Source organism: Mastacembelus armatus, chromosome 12 (genome assembly GCF_900324485.2).
Source record: "Mastacembelus armatus chromosome 12, fMasArm1.2, whole genome shotgun sequence".
NCBI lineage: Eukaryota > Metazoa > Chordata > Actinopteri > Synbranchiformes > Mastacembelidae > Mastacembelus > Mastacembelus armatus.
The window spans coordinates 17,746,374-17,773,038 of record NC_046644.1 but is presented as its reverse complement, the minus strand read 5'-3'; the positions used below and the strand labels follow the sequence as shown (position 1 = coordinate 17,773,038).

At 39.6% G+C, this 26,665-nt stretch overlaps 1 protein-coding gene across 1 annotated transcript in view; it reads right to left on the bottom strand.

The window, feature by feature from the left end:
• LOC113124557 (netrin receptor UNC5D-like) overlaps positions 1-26,096 on the bottom strand; it is a 121,677-nt gene extending 95,581 nt beyond the window's left edge. The window contains exon 1 of the mRNA XM_026297531.1: positions 25,985-26,096. Coding sequence (XP_026153316.1) covers positions 25,985-26,096 — 112 coding nt within the window. The remainder of the gene's footprint in view (positions 1-25,984) is intronic.
• Positions 26,097-26,665: the final 569 nt, after the last annotated feature.

Here is a 26,665-nt window from a genome sequence, read left to right as displayed (position 1 = left end):
TTTTCAGCTGTTGATAAAGTTGCTGACTTGTGCCAGTCCTCCCGCAGGATCAATAGCTGTTTATACAAATAATGTTGGAAAGCACAATACACCCGTCGCATTGCTGGAGGTGACTCTCTCCAAGGGCAGCTGCAGCAGTTTACCAAGGCGGCCCTGTGGTCGCCTGTTTTCATTCAGTATTGTAGATACAGTTACATAAACCACATAAAGCCTGAAGAATAGTATGGGCTGAAAGCACAGGTTATTACCTGCACTGACTCAAAGACTCAATGCAATAATTGGTTTTAGGTTGCAATTCAAATCATTTATTATGCTTCAACACAACTTACAGCGCAGCATGAATTTAGAGGTGTTAAAGGTTCACTTCCTAAATATACTGTGTTCTCTGCGTGTTACATATGTCACAGCTATCCGGTATAGTGATAGAGGCTAATAAATTCTGGCATATCAACAATTCAAGCAGTAACACCTCCACTTAGTGCAGTTAGCGCCGCACTAAAGTCAACAAAACATAAGAAACAAAGTGCACTTTTCTCCCAGACATCCTCTATCAAGGGACAACACAGTTTCTGCAACCTAATTTCAAGACTTTGTCTCATCTGTTCTGAGAGAAGTCACCTTAATCCTTGCTCTTTGAAAGGTGCTATAATTACCACCAATATTCTGCATTTCCCAAAACAGTTTGTAGAGACAAACAGAACATAAAAGAGCAAATGTTTCCAACATTAAAGTGGAAAATAAAAGGAACACGGGAAGGAGTGTGAAGAGAGGAAGTGATGGTGAAAAGACAAGAGTGAAGCAAAAGTCACAATACAACTGCAATTTACCATTTTCTACACTTCATATTTGCCGCACTATCAAAGCTCCTCGTACTCGCCACAGAAACTGTGTGGCTCTTAAGAGAAGTGGAGTATAACACATCTAACCAGTGAGCAGAGATCATGGCCTTGTCTGTGTGAATGATGAGTAATTTATTTTTAAACTTGTGAGCGGAATATAACAAATGACCTGAATATAATGTTTTAACTCAATCACTATTTTTTTACAGTGATGATTTTGTTGATCCATTGATTTTCAATAGATTTACTGATCATGTTGTCCCAGAGCACATAAGGATAAAACAAATTCTACAGGTAATGCACATATCAGTCATATCAGTCTTGCATTCTTAAGCTTTACTATTCAGCAGTGGTTTGTCATTCCTCTAAAAAAACTCCCACACATTTTCTCTGAATTGTTTTCTAGTTCAGCAGATAGAAAACAATTCCACCTGCATGAGAACTCCATGGCCCTTCTCCCACCTTTACCACAATACCACCTCCTCCTCCCCCTCCTTTCTCGTTTTCACAGTTCAAGCACATCAGCAGGCTGCTGAGACACAACCCTGGAGTTTGCGGTTCTCCACTCAATATTTCCTCATCAGAAAGAAGTGGCAGACCAACAGGAATGAGGGGAGAGTGCAACGACAGGCAGTCAGACATTAATGACCGACTGCCTGATGTGCATAGTCCATATCACCAATTTTAAGACCTGAGACCTCAGTTACCTGGCAGTTCACATAAGCAGGTAAGTGTGTTTGTCCACTACATAACTCCTGCAGCTCTGCAGCACTCCACTAGGAAAAGCAATTAATTAATAGCACTGATTGACTAGTGATTCTTTGCACCTTCACAAGGTCACAATGTGCAGCTGAAAGGAATTTGCAAGCAACGTATTTTTGAAATACTGGGGATTCTCGGCTGACTCAATAGACTGTAAGGTTATAGCAGTATGGGGGAAACATGGAGGAACAGTAGAAATAATATCAGAAGGCAGACGGTGCAGGAAAGCAGAGAATATTCTCATAAAGAGAAAATACAGTGTACAAAGCCTGTAAATAGTGACACACAGTGAAAGCTGATGAACAACCTGCAGAGAGACACGCGCGCACGCGCACACGCACACACACACGCACGCACACACACACACACACACACACACACACACACACACACACAAATACAGGTGCTAAAGTACACTTTGCATAGTGTAATCTGCTGTTACTACTAGTCAGTAAGACTTCCTCACATTTCAACAGTCTCCGGGCAGAGAACTCACATGCAGTGCCACGAAGACCAAGCGGGTAACACTATTCATAAAACATTAAGGCAGCTTTTATTTATTTAATTATTGAACATGTTCCCTTTCTTAAGAATAGGATACGAAGCCTTAAGGAATGTGGAGAGCAGTATCAAGCTTTGTTGAGGACAATAAAAGCAGGGAACAGCAAAGACAGAAAGAAGATGACTTAAACTCAAATGACGTGTCTAGAGAATTCTTTAGCCCATTCCTGAGCTACTGTGAAATGATTTTGTTCTCTTATGCATTCTCAATACTCCTCTCTGAAACCACCACTGTGGTCTGTAGGGTACTGAATATGCAACACTAAATTAGACCTCATTTTAACCTGGACATGTCATTTACATTTCATAACAGTATTAATCATTTAGTCCAAAAAAAGTTTTCTCATGCATGCCCATGCTTTTTTTTTAAAATATCAATCCAACAATCTAATATTTTTATAAGATACAGTTAAAAAATCTGAACAATAGAAGTGATTATTTAAAGATACCGCATTCATTTTAAAATGTCTCCTATTCTCCTACAGAGAGCTGACATTAACTTTACCTTTCATTTCTGCACTGAGAATAAGAAACCTAATGTAATACTTATGATAATAATAATGATAATATAGACTGTAGTGAGTATGTCTGTGTGTGTGTGTGTGTGTGTCTGTGTGAAAGAGAGAGAGAGAGAGCTTGGTCCAGTCTGGGAGATGGCGGCCCACTTTCCGTAACTGATGGGAGTGGGAAAATAGAACGCTTGATTACCCCTGACACTGCTCGAACAGCGCTCCTGCCAATGAAGGTTATTGGGCCTCGAAACACGAGTGGTCAAATATAGAAAGACACAATTATGAAACAGTTTTGAAGTTTTTTGTCTTACAGCTGAAGCGATGAGGCATTTGATTAATTCTACATACGGTCGGATGTTCTGTTTGAATGCTCCCCTGTGACCTCCATCACAGGTCCTACCAGCCTCATCAAAACGTCCACACTCATTAGCTCAGTGATTAACAGCTTTCATTATTATCACCACTGTCAGTCATCAGTATTGTCACTGTCTACACAGCCATCATCATCACATTATTCCAAGTCCTGCATGCAATCAAATTTCCATTTGTATACCCACCAGCTTTCTTCTGTGAAGAACCAAAAACCCCAATTCCTGCAACTACACTTACTCTCACTGCCTTACTGTTCTTACTGTTTAAACAGGCGTGCCAGGCATTCAGGGAAGGCAGTAGCAGCCCCCAACAAAACACTCCCTAGAGGACACAGTACTGATGGTTTTTCTACTGTGTAATGAATAAAAAACACAGTGCTACAGCTGTCCCCCAGGCCAGTAAAACCCTCTAAGAATCCCTCCACCGTCGCCGCCCCCACCACCACCACCACCACCACCACCACCGACATCTCCTATTCGAAAAAGACATGGGAGCTAACACATACATTTTATAACTAACAACACCTGTCCAAGTGTGCAGCCATGACAATGCATCAACCAAATGAAATTCACTATAATTGGAAACACTGCCTTTGTTCTCTGAAGCGTAAAGGCTGCTGCATGAGACAAGTCAACAACAATATGCAAACACAAATATACAGTGCAGCCTCCTGACCCATAGTAAACACATACTAATACACACCCTTCAGAGAGACAGATACACACAATATGAAAAAGAACCCTTGCACCCTTGTCTTCTGAAGTAATGATGAATAGGTTGGACTGTATTTTTTGGGCCTTAAGCTCTAACTGGTGCCTGCTCTTTGATACCAAAATGTAATTACCTTTTGAAGCTCTGCCTCTCTCTTTTTAGTGAGGGATGTGAGAGAAACCGACTCAAATGTGTTTCATGTGTGTTCATTCTGTACTGACACTCCAATTACCACGAAACGCTGTATAAAAACCTCAAACACCTAAGCTCTAATTCCTTCCTTACAGAACCGACTTTCCTTTCTGCTGCTTTCACTCCAAACACTTTGATATCCAACATCTCTCTTAAACTTAAGATACGGCTCAAACTTCATTAATGCGATAACGCTTTATTCCACTTTAGTTGCAGAAAAGTGCAAGATTTCCTTTGTGCTTTTTTCAGAATCTGGAGCACTGCACTGTAGTTACAGAGGTAAAGTCACAAAGAAGCCTCTACCCAAGTGCTCGGTGCATGGTGTTGGTTGTTTCTGTGCTCTTCTGAAGGCTGTAGTGAAGACATATCATGCTTTTGGAATGAAATTCAACAGATAACTGTTAAAGTACATACATTTGTGCCTATTAGTCAAGCTATAGCTAAGACGATAACGCTGCATGGGTGACAGCAATGTGCTCAGCCGCTGTGGGTGTAAAAACGTGCCTGAATCACTCGGTGCACCAGGTAGGATGATCTGCTTGCTGAGTCTGTTCTCTGTGAATAATTTATGCATGGTGTGTTTTATACCCACTAACAAGGCATTGGTATTCAGATTGCTGACAATGACTGAATATTAAATTTGAAACTTATAAAAATTAGTTTTCACTCTCCATTAAAAATCAATATCTCTTGCAGCTTCAGATCATCTGCCCTGTAACTCCTTGACACCTTTCAACTACATTTAGGCAGTGCTAATGAGTATTTTATTTTCATTTATTATTTTAAGACTGGTGTAATTTTCTTTATGCAGACACATTTTCTCAGTCAATTCAATGCACAGATTTTTTTCTGTGTGACTTGATGTCAATACTGGTGTGTCAGTGGGGCAGTTGTCTATCACTTTGATCCAGACTAAAATATCACAAAGACTTAATGGATTGCCATGAAACTTTGTACAGCCATTCATGGTCCTCTCACGATGAGGCTTCCTGATTGTGTTGAGTTTTTCCTCTAGTGACATCATCAGGTCAAACTTTTAATCTGTTTGCAAGAATAATAAGCCTCAGGTATAATGTGTGTTTAGTGTTTATTTCTTGTTTCAACTTAACATTGTACCTGATAATCATTTGTATTTTAGCACTGTTGATGCCACGCACTGGGTCCCTGTCTTGGCTGTAGACGGTCGTATTTAAAAGTAAGGCTAAAAATATATTGAAAATGAGGTTCAGACTGAAATACACAGATTTAGTTCGAGCCAAATAAATAATTTTATCAAACTTTATAACATGTGAAATGCAGTTGGTATTTGAATCTGCACCGGTTCAGAGGTGTGACCAATGTGGGCGACTGGATTTATTTAGAAGCAGGTTTCATGGCAGCTGATACATATCAGTCAAACTGGTAGATGGACGAGTGGGTGGCCATAAAGATGAAAGGTCACGGGATAAACAGGACAGTGGTAGGTGAGAGGCATGCACATAATAGCCAAACTACATCTCCATAAATTCATATCAATTTTGTGATGTGTTACTGTGTGTGTGTGTGTGTGTGTATGTGAGGAATTAAGGGTAAGGAGGATTAATGTGATATGCAACTACAAAACAGGAAAACTGGCTATTAAGATGTGGTGGAATAGACATTGTTAGGTTTAATTATAATAGTTATATAATATTTTGCTGTTTCTTATTTTGATTTTGTCTGTACTTTTAACTTGTCTTTTATTTCTGTGAAGCACTTTGAATTACTCTGTGTATGCACATCAAGTTTTATAGTTTCTGATAATTCTTAAAGTAAACACACTGAGTGGAATATTTTCATAACATACATCTGAGAATAAAGTATTAAAAACAACAACGCACATTGAAAGCAGGTTTAACCGCATGAGAGAATAACCGTGACGGAAATTGCATTCAACAGGTCGAAGATTAGAGGACTGAAGACGACACTCAAACTATCTGCAGAAAAGTGCTGTCAGCAAAAAAAACATGGTCTGTGTTTTATTGGGAAGCCTTCAGGCTAACACGGACAAGATTACCGAAATATGAAATGGAAGCAGTATCTCTGTATGTCTGCTTGGATCAGCATTTCATTACACTTAAAACATGAAGGTTATTATGTGTGGACTTCCTAAGATGCCACATAGGGCTGACACTTTCAGTGCAACGTGCAGTGTGTCACTAGTAAAGATAAGCAAGATTTGATCAAATGAGTTTTTGTTGAGTGACTGCAAAATAATTACTGCAAGTCAGTGTTTTCCAAGGCTGAACACTTTCTTTTTGTCGTAATTAATCACTTAAATGAACTCTAAGAGATTTTTTGGAGCAGAACTAATGGCTGGGGTTATTGAATTTTCATCCCATTTTGAGTCTTGGCATTTCCCTTATTCTGACTATAATTACTGCATAATTCATCTACCAGAAAAAGAGCCAAAAGGGGGGAATACCTGCAGTACAGTTAAGCATTTGAATGTTGTTTTCCTGATTTTGTTTAAGGTTCTGAAGGAGGAGCTGTGGAGTCACTGTGCAAGTCTGCTGTGTTTGAAGCGCAGTGTGTTTAACTGCAGCCGCAAGTGAATCCATAGTCTTCCAGACAAAGTTCCACTTGAGAATTAAATTTAATGAAACTATAAAGTGTATTTTCTGCTGATCATACTAAGATGGGAATAAAGAACAAAACAAAACAAAAATGTAAAGAATGTTTTACTGAGCTATACTATTTTAGGCACCTAATGTTCCAGTCTGCCTGAGCAGCACTGTAATACGTCAATAGCACAACATCTACTAATTACAAAAGTATCTAATAATTAGTGGCACTACTGTTGTACGCTGCACGAATCAGTACGTTTCATTTGAAAAATCAAGCTAATGTGTACAATGTGTATGACAAAAGGAATTTTGCCATATTTATTTTCCAATCTTTGAGCAGGTCTATCTCATTCATTTCTGTCCATCTTAACTACATGACAATCTCAATCAAACTGATTCACAAAACATCCTTTTTACAGGCTGACTGGGAGTTTTTTTTTTTTTTTTTTTGGTCAGATGCAAATGAACATTTCCATGGTTAAACTAACAAATGAGAGCATCGCACTCTTGTCATCTTTAGTCAGTGCTTCATACATCAAACTAACAGTTTTCTACCTTATCTCAAACTGTTTTCTCAGTGAAAAACTACAAATAGAACCATGATGCTAAAAACATCTTATATAAAGCAGGCTAGCCTCATTATACCCTACTGCAAGACTTAATTAAATCCAACTAGTTAATTAGTATTCAGGCACAGAAATTCTTACATACAAACAATGTTATCAGGATTTAGAAGATATGCTGCCCAGTTACATAATAATGGCAGAATATTGCTCTACAGGTTTCTCCCAACAGACTGAAACCAAATAGCAATTGCAGGCTGCTCAATGTGCTGATACAAAGACTTTATCATTTCCATGGTCACCAGAATCACTGAGTTATTACGTTCAACCACATCGGACAAGAAAATACAGAAGAAAAGAGCTGAATTTTCAACGTAAATACCCAACCTAAACTTGGATACAGCCTTATAGCATCGAGGTGAAAAGGGCTTTGGATGGCTACCATACTAATATTCGAGTGCTTACAGCAATGATTTGGACAAGGATTTGACAACTAGCTGTGCTGTAATCAACCATTCAATGTCAGAGCTAAACAGTCCTGCATTCTCCACTCAGACAAGAATACAGGTATTATACATATACTGAATTGTTGGCTTTGGAGACCTCACCTAAAACACCATCACTGGTGCATTTTCTGGCTGTTACAGTATTGTGATTTACCATACCTCATAATAAAGTTATTAATGGCATTTTCACATCACAAACTCTAATTTTGTGAATCAAGTATTCTCTAAGTGTGTACTTATTAGTTACTTTATTAGAACAAAATATGGAATTAGGAAATGTGAAATACATAAATGAGTCAATGCTTTTGCAGCTGCAATTAAAAAAAAAAAAAAAAAGTTAAATGAAACTGCTCATTTTTGAGAACTGACCTGTGAATCTAGTGGGAATAGTAAATTTATGATCCATTCGGAGCCCCTGGTGCAGTTACTCACTATGATTTCTCCACTTTATCCATCGCTTGAGCTCACAGTGACTTAGTTTTACAGGCCTTCTCCTAGCCAACTTTATGATGAGAAACATAATTAAACTCTCATTCAGCATGTTTAAAATGCCATGGGACCACTAATACAGCCAGAATATTAATGAACATAAATAAAATTGAGAATCCAGTTATTCAGGTGGTGAGGAGACTATGCAACTACGTCAATTCCCCAGTTTTCTGTTTCCACAAGGCTGCTGACAGAGAGCTTTGAAAAGTTACTCAATAGCACATCCTCCATCTTCCTCCATATGCTCGGTAAGTACAGTAACCAATAAATAAGACTTCAAACACCATAAATTAGTTGCTCTGTGGTGTAGGTGTAGAGCACAGAAAGCTACAACGCCGCTCTTTGCTCTCTGGGGCTCCTCAAATGGCAGGATGAAAACAGCACCGCTCAAATTAAGACAAAGTGCAAACCTGCCTTGAGAGTAGAGCTGAGAACTTTGACACCTGAGTTTTTAAAAAAAGAACATCGTGTGAGAAACAAGCAGAGAGATGCAGGAAGCTGGGAGTGTAATGCCTGCAGGACAGAGCCCTTACTCATCCTTGCAACAACAGTAGGAACAATAAGAAAAAAAAAAAAAAGTAAAGATGCTGGGAAACTGGAGGCTGGAGCGACAAGCTGAAGAGGGCACCTCATGGTCTCCCACACCCATCAACCAGCAGTGGGAAGTGGGGCTGTGTGTGGTTAGGCCAGGGGGACTTTCAAGCACAGGTCAGATCGATGTATGCCCTTAACACAGATCAGAGCTTGACAACTCCCCTTGGCATTGGCATTTCTGAGTGAACAGCAATTTTCCACCTCCACACAAGTGAATAACATCAAAAGTAATGCAACTCGAAAGCTTTGTTGTAAATGAGAATCTAAAGACAATTAAACCGAAGTGAAATAAACTCCAGCACGCTGCTTTGGGAACTCAGATAATAAGAAACAATGATATAAAAGATAAGTAGAAAAGCAAATTAAACAGATTCTTACTACACTAATACCATGCCATGCTGTCAGGCAGTTTTTAGGGCTTTTCAAAAAAGCCTTTTCCATCTGCACATCTAGGACCTCATCTGTTCTTAGTATTAACCTGCTATGATTCACATATTGATGGCCTTCTCTTGTGACAAAAGGAAATCATTCACTCCGCAAACATGAAAACGTCCAAATAATGACCTGACATTGATGTAAATGTTCTGAAATAAATGGAAACTTCTCCGAGAACTGACCCAAGTACAATGACAAACACAGAACACAATGCCATCTGTCAGAAGCATTCAATCATGAAACAAGCCATGCATGTATTGACATTCATTTCTTCTCTATCTGATGACCTTTTTTTACATGTTGTATCTCGCCTTACAGATTTCATATTGTAAAAGCCTGTGAATGGAGAAAACTATTGTTTTCCATGGTACATTAATATTCATAGGACAGAAACATATACATATATAATTTTCAGCCTTCAGTCCTATTTGTAAGTAACATTTACAGGTTATTGGGTTATTATATACACACAGTAACAAAATAGTTACTGGCCAATAAATCTTTTTGGTGAATAATTGTACGTCTATATAGTAAGTCTGCTTTTTGCCTTTTTATTTTTTTGAGTAAAAAAGCCCATAAACATTACACAAATGTCCTTTAGGGCTCGTAACTCATCTTGTAATATGTGTTAACTTAAAAAAAAAATAAAATAATGAAAAACGTGGCCATAAATTGAACTTGTGGCCAAACTCCCTCATGCGGACTGACATAACATAATTGTGCTTCTATATCGTACAAGACATAATAGCATATCTGTAAAGGTTGACAGAATACAGTACATGCTGTGGAACAAAAACATGCCAAGTGGTATTTTAGGCCCAATTACCCATATGTTTGGGACAAGTGACCTTTCCACACCGGTGCACTGTCTAAATGTCCAGGTTGCAACACCAACCAGCCATCAAAAATGGTTTATTGAAGTGTTTATTCTTAGCCTTTCCCCAAAGGTTAGACTGAGCTCTTGCACTCACTAGCCATCAGCTTTCTAATGTGTGTCACACAGAAACACAGGGCCACAATGAAGGAGAGCGAGAGCAGATGGCTGATGGGCTAGATTCATAATTTCATCATTCTCTTTTTATCTCACATAAAATATTAGTGGGCTGTCATCCACACATGACGTAGTTATGATCCTGCTTTCCTTCAATTCTATTCCAAATGAGACTTTATAGCAGCATTTAATTCTGTGGTGGTCCATCAGGGTTTCAGAAGCAATTACCAAGCAATGGGACACTCATCCTAAATCTGAACCATGCTACTTTTCATTAAATAGCATATGGCCTCCTGTGGCCATTAAAATACACTGATACGAAACTACTGAAACAGTCACGCTGCATTTGCATTCCCTTCATTCCTCGTACAATTCTGAATATTTTCTACCAACAACTGCTTGGTCCAGTGTCTGCTGAGACATGAAGAAACCAAAAATGCATTAAATTAAGCAGTTAGATACCAGTTTCTCCACCAGCTGTGGCTCAACAGCCCATACTGCAAAGTAGCCACAAGACATTTACAGTACACAGCTCTGACTAACAAGAACTCACACTGCTTTGCTTTTTCTTGCCTGTTCTCTTTTATATGCACAAAGCTCAGCTTCCAAAAATGTCACAAATCATAAAAACAGTTAATATTTAGACACAAAAATGTGTCTGGGTCTAAGGAGAGATCGTGGTTTGGGTTCAAATATGGACTAGGTTTAGAGAAACCTGAACTTTAGGGAAATGGGAAGCAGTTCACTCCCATGTTACCATCTAGTCACTTTAAAACCGCGTCACAGGTGTTCATTATATTCAATCAAAATTCATACAGCTTTGAATGTAAACATGTTGTTTTGGGACACTTCTTCAGAGGAATACATAAAATATGCAGGAACCCAAAAGAAACGTTGGGATGGGGAAAGTCCTATTTACAGTTAAAGTAAAAAATTACACTTTAAAGTGACAGCTTTAATAAATAAATATACTTTCATAAAAATGATCCCTGTGAGTTTCAAGCAGTGAGGAAGCATTTCATTGATTTTAGACCTAGGGAAAAAAAAAAAAAAAAAAAAAAGAGCACTGGTATCCAGTTCAGTATGTTTTTTCCTCCTGATATCAGGAGTGAAGAAGTGTCTCTGACACCGAGCACAGATAAAGAAAACAGCCTACTGTATCCCTCACTTTCAGCCTCGGGCTTTGAATCATGATTGTATGACACTCCTCCAATCCCAAGCTACTGTAGTTGGAAGCCGACAGCCTAGACTCAGTGTAATAGAACTTTATTTTCTTTGCTTAATGAAACCGTCTGGAAAACAAGGGTAAACAAATCTTGACAAGTCTACAGACATTCATTTTTTAGACAAGTCATACGCTCAAAAGGGATTATAGAATTTACAACTAAACGTTTAAGTGCTCAAAGTTTACGGGCCAAACAAAAAGGGCTTCATCTGAATTTTCTGAAAGCTGATTTTTAACGCTGCATCCAGGATTCACTCTGGTGTGCTCCTAAAGATTTCTGCACTTGCTTTAGCCATCAGGAGCTATAGAAGAGAGAGTGCTCTTGATCAAAGCCAGACACCTTTACAGAGTCCTCGTTTTTGCATGAATGACGAAGTTCACAGGTGCAAGAAGCGGGGGTGCAGGAGACCGGTGATGTACTGTAAGGGTACCAGGCTCCCACTGCCCCAGCTCTCATTTCAGAAGCACTGGCTAAAGGTTAATGCTCTACCTGCAGAGTTGAGGGAGGGGGAAGAAAACAGAGCAGGAGGATCAAAGCTTTTAGCCATGCATTTCTGTGAATTTTTATTCATATACTGCATGCCTGGAAAATTATATCTGATCTGGTTGGACTGGATCTGGCAGAATAAGCACAAAAGAAGGTGAACGCTGACGTACGCTGCCTCATAATTTCATAATGCTTTTATGCAACATGCAAATAATAATGTGCTCTGCTCAAAACACAGAAATGAGTTGCCAAATTAAAATACTAATACTAAATTATAGAGTTAATTCCTGCAGGAACTTTAATAAAGGTCATATATCAAATCTACAGCTTTGGGATACAGCTATATTAGTGGGCCTCTGTTTCTCATGTTTAAGAAATAAAGGTTCTCCATAAGTAGGTTCTGCCTAGGACATGAAAGTAACATAAAACTGTATGAATGTTAGAAATTAGGTGAGTTTATTCTAGGTGCTGCTCTGTATTAGAGCTAATGTAATCACAGTTAGTTGTAATCACACCCATGTTTATGTTTCAGACTGCAGCTACCAGCACCAATAGGTGCTAGAATTAGGCAACGTCTAGTCATTGTGACACCATCCGACAGTGATGTGGGTTAAAGGGAGACACCAGTTGTAAACAGGAGGCGTTTAAAGCGTGTTGCTTTACTATGACACTATTTTAATCCATGATCTTTCTCTAAACCTTTTCAAGTCGGTTTTTCTGGCTAAACCTGTTAAGCTCCGCATTTATCATTATAACTATGATCATGGCTTAGTGCATGATAACGGTCTAATGAGCAGGTTAGTACATATGTTCTTACCTTAGCTGCAAACAGGAACAGGTTTAGAATGAAACAACGAGTCAGGTCAGGTTGATAAGGTTATTGTGTTTACCATTAGGTAACCTACATTAGGTCTTAAGATATAGCTGTGTATGTGGGAATGTCCCATTTACAGGTGTGTCATGTTGATGCCGTTCCTCAGGTCTGTCATTCCTCACCTGCCCACATGTCACCCCTGTTTTGTTTCCCACCTTGACAGTCTTCAGATGCAGCCACCTGCTTGCACACCTGTTCCTTGTCTCCCTATTAGGTCCCTATTAGCTACTGCTATTACAGGTTCCTGGCAGACTTCTATTTGCCTGATTTACAACGCTACCTGCCTACTAGACTAGACTGTACACCTGTAATTTGTTGTCATTTTTGTGGTAAGTTGCCTCCAAACTCTCCTCCTGCCAGCATGAGCCCTCTTCCTGTTTGCCACTTGTCAAAGTGTGGAAAAAAGTGTTTGCCCCATCAGCTTTTTTGTCTACAGGCCGCGAATAAGCTAAACAAGTGAAAATGGGGTTGGGAGTGTGAAACTGTGTATATTATTATCATTGATCCATGACCAGATTGTCTGTTAGCCAGAACCACAACAGACTAACAAGACATATTCACAACTGTCCTACAGACAGAAAGTCAAACTAAAAGGTAAGAGATGATTGTGCTGTTATCTTAGTTTTCAAATGGTGATAACAGAATATTTCTCGCCCTTATCTGTGGTGAGTGATCATCAGATTAGGTACAGATTTTTGACGTGATCAGACAACAGGCTGTGCAAAACCCTTCTTTTCTGGTGTAACCTGACTTTCAGCTAATGCACCCACCTAACTGCTGCCACGACACCTATCTGTCCCATGTGTATCTGTCCCAGGGCATGAGGCCAGACAGGGTGACTGAGAAACAAGTTGTGTTTTCGACTTGCCAGCAGCTCTTGCCCACAATCAGGTCTGAAGGATGAAAACAAGTTTGGAGTTTCACATCCGCTCTTGCCACCTGCAGTTAACACCATCTCCATGAGCTTAGAGACATCAAGACAGATGAAGAGAGAACCAAGACACTTCAGGGATGTTATCTGAGGTGAAACATAATTTGGCCAGTGCTAAACAAAACAGCAAAGTGTTATTTAGCATTTTATTGTCCTGACACGATATGTGATGTATGTTTTGCTAGTTTTTGAAAGAGGCGATGCTAAATATTTTATTATATTTTCCTTTGTTTGTTACATTACGACTTATCTGCATAATAAAACAGACATTATCATGGGTGAAAATATTGGACAGACTAAAAATCCAGTGGTACATTTTTCCCAAGCTGGGAAAGTGAAGTCATTATACTGAAGTGACGTCAGACTAAACTGAGCTCTGAAAAATTGTTCTAATCAATGCTTCACTGTTCATAATAGCTTAAGACATACAAAAATACTTAATAATAATGTGCGTCTGATATGGTCTTTAGATCACAAAGATCATGGACTATTGGACAAAAGACCTCCCACTGAACAGCCCTTTGTCACTGTACAGTACAGGCACTGGAGTCTTTCAGTTTCTGTGGAAGTTGCATAAGGTGGGAGCAGAAATCAATCTTGTAGTGAAATCATACCTGTACAGCTTAAACTGAGATTTAATCTAAGCGGGGAACCTTTCATCTCTTAGCAGATGAATGTGCCTACTAGTGTCAATCTTTCCACATATTCTGTTAAAAATAAGGAAAAAACTGATGTAACAATAAGAAAAACATTTTTCAGGGAACAAATCATCTGAATTCACAATGTGTAATAGGTCTCTATTCTGTTTCCTCTGAGATAAAATATTAAAAACTAATGGCTGCATATCTTTATTATTATTATTATTATAATAAGGAGCCACATAAGTACTTCAAGAGCCATTAAGGACAAATGCCACAAGGAGTAAAGTGTAGCACGTGATGTAACACAATATCAGACTTACTGCTGCACTGTTGAAACTATGATTGATTTGGTGGATTCCCATGTTTATTGATATTGATTGCCACTGAAAATGACCACCAAAAAAAAAAAAAAAAAAAAAAGAATAAAAACGACAAAATAAATGCAAGACTATTAACCTCAAACCTTTTTGCACAAAATGATTCAACCTTTGAAAATGCCGCTTTGAATATACAATTCTTAGAGCATTTTATCTTGTCACAGCAGGAAAAACACAGGTGTCACTGGTCACATTAACTACAGGTCTGTTTAAGCTAAGTGTGCCAAACCTTGCATGTACAGCACAAAGACCCTGGATCTGAACACTTTGGTCTTTTCATGGTGAACTTTCTTTCCCCCTCTCTCTCTCAAATGTGTGTTTAAAAAAAAGTGTGAACTTGGGGTCTAATTGATTTTTATGTGGGCAGCCATTGCAGGGCACATAAAGTGCAGCTCTGGTGGACACTGTAAAGCAGCTATGCAAATATTGTGTAATAAGTAGTTAATAAAGAGACAAAAATAAATCAGGTATAGAGCAGAAGGACATATGGAATGGCAGTGATTAAATATGCTGGTGTCCTCTTGACAGTTCCACGTGCTCACGCCCAATACACACTGGAAAAACCTGCTGACTCAGAAAATTAACATTGCACAGGTGTACACACACCTGATAAACAGTACACTGCATCCAATATTTGCCTGATGCTGGTAAACATTGTTTGTAATGGATACAGAGAATGTACTGTGCAAGAATCACAATGTGTAACAATTCATCTCTTTGATCCAAATGAAGAGATGACTGCAGGTAAGAGACATTAAATAAGAACTGCTGATGAGGTGGAATAGAAAGACAATAACCAAGAGATGCAGACAAATCAATAGGACCTACGGTGCAACCGCAACTGCTCTCATGAGATTTCTTTGTCTCCACAGAGCACATGTGAAATTCTTAAGAAATCACACCTACAGAGTTACACACCTTGCTTTAATAATTAATCAAATTTAATAATTAATCAAATTTAATATATGGTTGGTCTGAAAAAAGAAAGACATTCACATTTTTACTCTACATTGTTTTAACACCAAGAACAAGAAAGTCTTGTCCTGGTCCCTGTTCAAGACTTCTGCAGGATCTCACACAGGAGCTGGTTGTCACAATCTCAGTATGTGAGTGTAGGTTAGACAGCTTCTCCTGCCAGTTATCAAAACAGCATAATGATATAGGCTATGTTTCTCTGAATGAGCTAATGGGCTGCTATAATGAAATGACACAGAAGAAAGAACAATGGATATGCAAAAATGTGCCTATATTCATCATGGTGAAAAGTATCAGCTGAAAATAATATAAAACCAGTCACAGATGTCAAAGCAGTGCTTCGCACAGTGAAATCAGAGCTTCCAAATGCAGTATAAAAACAAAAGGTTTAGAGTTCAATTTTATAATGATGTGTAAAACTAAAAGAAAAAATGATTGCCAGTAAAACCGCCCTAAGACTTTCTCATGCGTCACTCCTGAGTCACAGAAAATCAATCATGCATTACTAGTAGCTTGACCACAGTAAAAGAAATGTTGAAATTGGTGAGCTGAAGCAGCAATAGCAATTATTCCCCAGTATTCATATAGCAGATCATTTTGCATTAACCTGGGCCTGCACATTTCATGTAGTATAGCACATCACATAGCCAACTACAAATTCAAACACTATCTTAACCCAATAACTGATATTGCACGGTTGCTGATTAAAGCAGCACGGGCTTCGTGACCCAGCCCCACCCGGTGCAAATGCTAAGATGTGAGAATGAAGCGAGTCCCTTTGAGACGGGTCACAACCTCACCAGTTTATGTTCTGTCTTGGCAGTGTTCTCCACAAGCTTTGAAAAACAACCATGCTGTTCCTGTAGGTTATCACACACCTGGTGGGTCAGCAGAGAGGGAGCTGGAAGTCAGCAGTATTATCCCTCAGTATGTGAGGGCTACAACAAACACTGTATAAAAGTGGACAACAAGGACATAAAACTGACTAATACAAAAAAAAAAACCCCGCAGACACATACACATGCACTCAGGCAGCGTACTTAAAGTTCAAAAAAGACAGAAAATTCAATTCTTTTGCAAAGGTCAAGCTCCAGCTGCTGGTCTTGCACTGTCTCAAAATAAAACTTCAGTATTGGACTATATTAATCATTACATCAGTTTACTGTAAGGTGACAGTAAAAACGACAAAGAGGTTTAAGGTGCAAGAACACGGTTTTGTCCCATTTTGACTTATTTTTCCTGCCAAGGTTGACTGTCGGCATTCATCGGCTGAGACTAGGGAGGCCTGCGTTATCGACTGACTATGGATCAGGACCACACTAGCCCGAAGGCTATTAGAAGAGCCAGCAGTTTAGGCTCCTGCCCTGCCATCCTGTAATTGGTCCCCTCAGAGGCCCAGTGCACACAAACCTCACCATCACACTGGAGGATTATACTGAACAGAAAAGAGAATCCCTGTGTGCAGGCCGCCTGGCATTGATTAGCTCACTCTATCACTTCAGTTTCTTCACATTTTTTTTAATCTAATTTCTTTTCACCTACAGATTACAATCAGCTGGGGTGGTCTTTGAGTAAACCATACAAGTCGAGATAAAGAGCAGCAGACAGAGGAGAAAATGGCTGGAACAAATGGGAGATGACTCAAGACTGCCTACTGGATAATTGGGTTTTATCCTCTCATTTTATCAGGCCTTGTTTTGGATTATAGCTATACACCACACACTCACACACACACACACACACACACACACACATATATATATATATATATATATATATATATATACAAGAAAAGAGAGGGATACCTAGACATTAGCAGATCTCAAGATAAGTGATTAGGAGTGGAAGAGTGGGACCATTGCTGCAGTCTCATTATGGTGCTCCACAAAAGAAAAGCTGTTCTGTGGAAAATGCAGAGCTTTTCACTCTTACAAAATCTAGTATCAAGGCATCGGACACAGTCAGTAAACACAATGCACACAAAAATGTCAACATGAGATGCTGCTGCTCAATAGCTTGTCTATTCTATTTCCACATTCTAATTCAAGGCATTTTCATTTCAACCTGACATTTCAATTTCAGATGCTTCTACAATTCAGTGCTTTGAATATGGGTCCTGACAGTACATGTGTAGGCTCTGGGTGGAGACCACGACAGGCTGACAATTGCAAGAGTCATCCAGCAGAAATATTGTTGATATCTTACCCTTTAATACATAGTGTTTCATACCTATTTTTACAGTGACTTTTGACAAAGTGCTGCAGTTACAAAAGTAATTTATGACAAACTGCAAGGGATCACATTAGTCTGAAACTTTACTGAATACCTGGGCAGTTACATCACTATGTGTACTTTTATTCAATTAATATGTTGTTATACTGACGGCCTGATTATACTATCTTAACCAAAATCTAAATTATTAAAGACATATACTTCTTCTGTCAGTCAAATGAGACTATTGCTCTCTTTCCTCTCAGCTTGTCAAACGAGTGGTTCAGTTTAAATATGGAACCAGGTGGACATTGGCCCAAAATCACACTGTGTTGTTGTTTCAGCATAAACTTCACACCCCATGTTGACTGCAATGAAGGAACATATCAGCCAGTATGGCTGTTTAATGTGTTTTTAATTGTTCCTGGATAACAGTGGACCTCTATAGATTTGAGTCATACACTAAGATATTCAGATCGAGGCCCCGCAGAAATACTTGTTAGGATAAATTCATTGTTGGTTCCAGCATCTTCAGTGAAAGTGTTGATAATAAAAACATCAATATGAATTATTTAACTGTTAAATTAAACAAATACTGTATATAGGAGCCCTGACTTTCATACTGCAGATGCTGTGCTGTCTCCAGCTCTGAGCTTGAGTTGGTCTAAAGCAGCTAAGATGAAATGAAGCAGAAATACGTAAAGCTATTTATTGATTCTCTCTGTGAGGTGAAACAAAAGAAGTCTTTAAATGAATGTAGCCACATCAATGCACAGAATAGATGTTATCTATCTTAATGACAAAGGAGTCCTTGGCTGAAGGGGAACCTCATCAAAACTACACATGAATAACCTGCACCAGTGCTCAACGAACACAGGGAAACACACAACTTTACATTTAAATTCAAGTGTCCCAGCTCTTAAAGAGTCTTAATACACAAGAGAGAAGGAAAACAGTACTACCCTGCGAGAATCTAAAGATATATTTACCTATAAAATTTTTTCTCATTTTGTTTCAAAATATTTGACTCTCATTTCAATATAAATCAGTAGACAGTATTTCCAGATCCTCATTCACATACATTTTAAAACTAATGTGAAAACGCAGCAGGCAAAGACCACAAGATGTCGTGCAGCCAGGAAGAACGTGGACAAGGGCAAACAGTGACAGCTGAACGTGCTTCAAGAAGGTAAGAACATTTTATATAAAAGCAGAGTCAAAAAAATCTTCAGTGCTATGATCTAAAGTCTGAGTAGGAGTTCTGGTTTGAGGGACGGCTGCAGTAAGGTGAAGCTGGTGTGCTAGAAAGAGCAGAAAGATTCTGCAGACTGACATTTTACCACTGAGCAGATCAGGAGGGGAAAGAGTTGAACCCAGCAAAGCGACAGCCAAGTGATGACCAAGGACAGCTTGCCAGTGTTTGCAGTGAGAGCGGCTGGAGGGAGACCAGAAAAGGAGAAAATACAGAAGTCAAGTTTGGAGACGGGCTGTACAGACTGTTTACTGAACTTTGATCTTGTGATTATTGAAGACTCTGCCCTTTTCAAATAGACCCTGCTTTCCACTGTCAAATAACAATAAAAAGGAGGAGACAGCAGAGATAAACAGAGAGAAAAGGTGCAGCGAGTCAGTGTGATTTTTAAACAGCTCTTCTAAACACAGATGTGCCTCTTGACACACTGGTGGCATTCTATCCTTAAGATGTGGCAGATTTGCAAACTTGTTCTACTGTTTTGCATCCAAAAGTGTTATAGTGTTATATGTGCAGATGTATCTGATAATTGTCTTTTTCAACTCACAGCCTGCTGCGTTCTCTTTTTCGACAAATGTAACCTCACGAGTCAAAGACATGTAATGGCTGCAATAAACATCTTTCTTCCTTCAACCAGTCATGTGCAATTTTTTTATGTTTATTTGCCATTTCTGTTATCGTGACAACTATCTTTGACTTTTCTTATGTCTTAGACCTGTTAACTCTGGGCTAAAGCACATGCATTAGTCTTTAACATAGTCTGTTTGCTCTGAGTTCACTGAGGTATAAAGTATATAAATCATTAATTCTGCCATGTTGGAGTTCGACTTTGTGTTTGATGTGTTTAGTTCAGCACTTCTCGATGACTGCTTCTGACTCTTCCCCCTTTGTCAGATGGACTGAGAGTTTCTTCTGAGAAAACAGACAGCATCTACAAAGGCCAATGGAATACCACTTTCTGTCTTGTTTTATGAATGACAGAGCTTTGTTGGTTTTATAACATACAGTCACAGGACTACAGAGAGGTATTATGTAGGCTTCAGATGCCAAAAGGGACTCTTAAAACCCATCCTGCATTTCTGACACTCACAAAAGCACAAAATGGCCATTGAGGACTGACAGGGCTGCGTGAAATATAGCCAAGCATAGGCCTTTCTGTAGCTTGGTTTGTCATCTGAACTAGAGAGAGAGAGAGAGAGAGAGAAAGAGAGAGAGAGAGCAAACTTCATTTGAATTCACAAAATGAGACTTATAGGAAATGTGTGTGAACCCAAACAGCTTCCCAACAGTAAACCAACCTTTTGACAGCACGGCATAAATGAGAGAGAGAAACAGGACAAAGACTGAATAAAGCCAGGAGCCAGGACAGTAAACGAGATTCCACTTCATCTTTACAAAAATGAATGTGCCTGCTTTTAGACTGTGGGTCTGTTCATGTGGTTTCCATTACTCCAACATGAACCATCTCACGTTACTGGTCTCATACCATATATGACCTGAAGAACAAGGAAAATAGGAAAAATAATTACAGGTTTATCTTTACCATAATTTCTTATGTCTTTCCAATATATTTTGCATCAATCTGCCTGTATGGAGTGAGGTCTCTACTTAGAAAGTGATGACAACAGTATAAGAAACAAAAGAGAAAGGAAAAGCAGATGTGATGTCTAAATGTGTGATCCCCCCCCCCCCATTTTCTCACTTCACACAAAGCCAATGTTCACATGTCAAAGCACTAGACACACCAAACATGCAAATAAATGCTGACCCCCTACTTTAATCCAGAGTCATTAAATATGTATTGGCTTTTCATTACTCTTGAAATTAATTCATCAGTGAGCATGACGACAGATGCTCGCTGCTACTGACGAACTACTGTGTCAGTCACTGATAACATGATATACTTATTCTGCACTGTTCAACCCCCCCCCCGCCTATATGTTTCTCTCTCTCTCCTGCTGTTTTTTCCTTCTAACATTCCTGGTCCCTCCCTCTGCCCCTCACGCTCAGCTCTCCTTTCTCTTTCAGGCAGGTGAGTTGAGAAATGATACCTGAACTAAACATTTATCACAGCAACAATCCAGTGAAGCTAAATTACACCGAAAGGAATTGCAAGGGAGGAGTAGGGAACAAGAAAGAATGAGGGGACAAGGTATTTATGAAATAAATGCACTTTAGAGGAAACAAAAAAAAAAAAAAAAAAATGGTACCCATAGATACAAACAGGGATCCATGAAGGACAGAGAGAGGCGGGGAGAACGTTTGGCATTGAAGTGAATGGTGTATGGTGTGAATCTTGCATTTGTGGCAATGCCCTTGGGTTAGCCAGTGAGGCATTGAATGGTGTATTGTGGATGGGCAGTTATCTCCAAGGCTTCCCCTCTCAGTGTTATTAGAAGACACATGACAGCAACGCTAGCTCTCATTGAACAGAGAGCGTCAAGGCTGTGAAGACATGGCTGAAAGGCAAATCTGCAGGAGGTAACTGAAATAGCAACATTGGACACACTGCCACTCTCAGCATATGGCCATACAGAACATATAGCCGGCCAAAGCAGTGCATGAATACATGAAAACATTGAGCACAAATTTAACATACAGCACACAAAGGTTGCTGAATGATTCAAATTTAATCGCTACGTAGGATGTAACAACATATAAACACTGGAGACGTCCCGAGCCGAGCCTAAGAATCAGTACTGGGGACAAACCAGCAAATTTTAATGGATCTCTTTTTCACAACATACAAGCACTCCATTACACACTGTGTGTGTGTGTGTGTGTGTGTGAAGATTAGACTAAACTTGATAAATTACTTCAGCGCACTGGTTCAAGTGGCTGAGCTCATCCAACGCAAATGGCAAAACTCAAGAATTTGCTAAGCTGCAGAACTAGTGAATCTACTATTAAATCTTTTCTTGTATCCATCATCCCATTTCTTATTAGCAAAGTGCAGCATAAAAGCATCTGGGTTGCAATTCTCAATTTCACAATTACATGCACTGGTTAAACTGACAAACCTCAAAATTTGAAGAGCAACTTGGGATCAAGAAGGCAACAAAAAGAAAAAAAATAAATTAATTAATTAAATAAATGCTGACTCTACACAAAATATTACCAGAAATAACTAAAAGGTAGAAACAATTCAACAATACCACAATTACAAAATTTAATTGCAGAGTGCAGATGCCCCCCATGTGTCTATAAGTAACCACAGTGGAATTGAGCAGAAATATGAAGATTTATAATGAAAGTGTTGCTTTTTATTGGAGTGAACAAAAGGATTCTGTTCCAATCAATATCAGCTCTCCTGAGAATATCATGTACATCTATTGACCAGATTTCAAAGTCTCAATATCCCACAGACAAAAAACAATAGCCATTTGATTACTCCTGCAGCTCTGTTCAACCAAGTCTCTGATCACACTTTATCAGTGTAATAAATACGTGTACCTCTCTAACTCCGAGTAACATTTTATTTCTTTAAATAATTGCCCCATCATTTTCCCATATTTAATTTTGTGGCTCCTGCTTTGATTGTGGACCATATTTCCTGTCCTTGTTTACCTGCTGGTGAGCTTAGATCCCCCTGAATGTGGAGAGTTGGATAGAGTAATGGGTTCGCTCTGAATAATGCACGAGCAAAATTGGGCAATATGACCACCATCCGATATCCTACAGGATAGAAACAGCTGTGTATACCAGCCCAACTGTGCTTGAGAATTCATCTCATGAAATGTCAGTTAAATCAAAGCTGGAGCTTGAGAAAGAGTCTGGCAGTCATTTTTGGAATAAATAAAACATGGCAGTGATGACTCCATTGCCCTTTACTCCCCTCTCTCTCTCGCTCTCTCTCACATTCTCTGCTGCTCTCGAGCTTTTTACTTACTGTATGCCATTCTAGAGATATGTTTTTAGCAGTAGGAGGCACAGTGATGCAAATGGGCTGCAGCTCTGAGCCCAAGTCACTGAGGGCTTGTTAAATTTTCATTCAATTAAAAAGAACTTGACGTTACTAAAAATCAAGAGAAATGTGTATATGTTGTGTTACTGAAACTACTATTTTTTTTCCCCAATGCATGACATTGTGGTCACAGGAAGGTTAGAGCGGCATTTATTCTACACTCAAAGGTCAGTCAGGTGTCTGTGAAGGAGCATGGCAGCCTTCTGCATCTTTGCATCCGGGCAGAGAGCAGAGGTTTGCTTCCGGCTGACTGGTTACATGTCAGTGTCACAGCAAGAGGGTACCTTCATTGATTTCACCCTGAACAACCTTTTATAGCCCATTAGGACCTAACTGGTGCTTTAAATTGAGCAAATCATGTTTAGCCTATTGGGAAATACCATTCAAACATGTGGCTGATGAAATTTTTATCATTGTTGTGTAAGCCTACATCTCCACAAAAAGACCAAAACTAACAGCAGGTTAGTCCATCTCCCAAAAAATTTGCCATCCTCCCTAACCTGTGTGTAGCACTCAGCTCCTGTCCTGTTTGTTTTAACACAGAAGATCCAAAATCTTTCTTACAAAGAAAAAAAAAAATGCACTATAGTTTTTAGCACCCATTACTCAAAAAAAGTGAAAAGTGAATTTGTAGGGACTATTTTCAGTCATGGATTCATACACATCTGGCAGCATGACAGTGTCTGAAGGACTAACTAAAGATTAGAGCTACAACAACTGTCCATTAGCTATGAAGTGGTCTAGCCCAGCCTACGCCCCCCGCACTCAACCCCACCACCCCAACTGCAATCCACATATGAATCTACAGGGAAATGATTTTGCAGTAATGAAGAACTCATCAATACAGAACCTATTAAATTAGTTTTTACTGATGACTCAAGTTGTGTACCTACTCTCCCATGTGACAGACTCTACTTATACTGTATATAAACACATCCAAGCTGTTACGAACCATCTCACTGCTACAGCTAATTTAACAGGTCTCACTGCAAACACCTCTTATGTTCATTGTTGCAGCTTAACATTCAACAGCCCCATCTCCTCCATGAATTCAGCTTTGGGCACTGATTCTAGGATTTTATCTTAGGGGTAAGTTTGATTTCGTTGCTTCATGCGCTCCTTCCCATGTCAGTGTGCTGAGTTTTAGGCTGTACGCAGGCTGGTGAATGATGAGTCCCTTGCAAGACATAAAAAATAAATTGGGATCACTGAATAATAACCTGCATTGTAATTGAGTAATACATTACACATCTGTAGTCTATATGTGAATAGATATATCTAAAAAAAAAAAAAATTAAACATTATTATTATCTTCCATAACTGAACTTTGCCTGTAGATTTCACATTATTTAGTCAGGTTGTTGTGGAGTTTGCCTTTTCCATTTCATTTAATTTCATTCCTGCATAGAGTATTTGACTGTTGACATTCGTATTATTGCACAACATAAATATTTATTTCACAGCCCAGCAGAAAGCCATTGCAAATGTCACTTTAGAACCTGGCAAATGTATTACAACATATACTGATGCAGTAATGAAAACTACATCTTGCACACACATGCATATTTTATTTTCATGCGCTCCCAACATCATTGTTTTTTCTGCCAGTGCAGGCCTTTCAAATACTATGCAACATTTCACATGGAAATGTAGCCACTGGAAATGGTGGTCGTGTATATACAGTGACCAGCCAGTTTGCAAAGGTTATATTCAATGCTTTTCAGATTAACTAAAAGAAAAACATAAACCCTCCTTATCTCTACATTCAAAGTTGCCCTGAAGGTAAATATACTTAATCTAATATTTATGTCATGCAATTTTCCAAGTAGAAACTAATTTCAAAACTTGGGATGCAAAAATGAAAACCTTGGGGCTAGTTAACTAATTGAATTGCAAATGCATCTTTGTTACTCTGCCATGTGAGCTAAATGGATGTCAATAGGTCAGGACTGATTCACCAGAGGAAGAAGAAAAGGTTTCATGATGATCCATCCTTTGGCCAAATGGAAACATTTTACACAAATGTACATCACAAACTGTTAGACACGTCACGCTATTGTGCTGTTTTAAAAAAAAAAAAAAGACACTACCTTTAGTTAGAACAGGTACTGGGGCCTCCTGGATAAAACTGTATAGCCACTGAATCAACAAGCCCTTGAATGCCAGAAAAGTTTTGCACATGTTGAGAAATGAAAATAAAAACGACCAACAAAGCAGCCAACATCAGTTTGAAGTTGCACAAGTGGACACCTCCATTTATCACTGAGGTTGGGTGTACACTCTGAGCAAGACAGAATCGGCTGACATACTCCCCCCTGCTCCGGTGTACTGATATTTCAGCAAGAGCAAAAACCTCTCAATCAATCAGTCAATCAATCAATCCATGAATCAATCAATCTCTATACTCAGCAACTGTCCAAATGTGACGGACACAGCAGGTGAAGAAGCATAAAACTAACTTTGAGCCATCTCTGTTCGCACAGCAGTCAAAGGTACAGAATAGCAGACTATGCTCTCACTTTTTATTACAAGTCCAATGAGCAGTGATTTTATTTAAAGCTACAGTAAAGGTGGGCGGGACTGAACCGACAAGTAATTTTCAATTAATGATGATGTTTAATTTAACGCAATTAAATCAACTCCGCTGTTTTAACCTTAGAAATAACCATCTTCATTAAAAAGATGATCCCAGTACTCGAACACTCCTGAGTCCGCTCAGCACATCACACACTGAAAACCGTCTTACTTTTATTTACAGACACAAATCACACAAGCTCACTCTGGTGCGCATAACATCACTTTTCAAGACCCAAACCGAGTCCAAACGGAGCCTCAAACACGGTGCGTTGAGTCACACACGCACCTTTCACCTCGAGTGTATTTGCCAACACTGAGACCCCCCGACCTCAACCCAGAGTGTGTCTGCTGCGCTCACCTCGGGCTAACGTGGCCGGAGCTTGCGAACCGAGGAACACGAGGACGGCCAAACTCAGGTAGCATCCTCCCGAAAACTGTCCCATCACTGCGCCGCGTTTCTCCCTCCCCATCGGCTCTGGGGGCACCGGCCGCGGGTCTCGAGCATTTGTCGTCTGCTCGAGGCTCCTCTAAACACGTTTCCGTGCCCCCCGAGGATCGCGCTGCCCAGGTGTGCGGGGCCAGGTAGCGTCCGCAGAGAGAGCCGTCAGCTCAGGGAATCGCAGTGCGGGATCAGAGCTGGAAAGTGGTGCGGGGCTTCCTGCAGCCGGCTGCGCGAGAGCGGATTAATTAGACAGAGAGCGCGCGAGCCAGCAGCTTTCAGAGGGTGCGGGAGAAAGATGGAGAGAGGGAGAGAGGGAGAGAGAGAGAGGGAGAGAGAGGGAGGGAGGGAGAGAGAGAGAGAGAGAGAGACACAGAAGTCTTGTCAAACCCCCTGTGGACCTGTTGAGAAATTACAAAGGTGTGTGTGTGTGTGTGTGTGTGTGTCCGTTTGCGCACGTGACGGTGTTGGTGCCAGATGACCCGATGAAAAAAAAAGCGACGACTCCCAATTACCCATCTCTCCCTCCGTCTCTGTCTTTTCTTTAATTTTCTGCTCCACCCAAGCCTGTTTTGTGGACAACAGCCTTTATTGAAATCG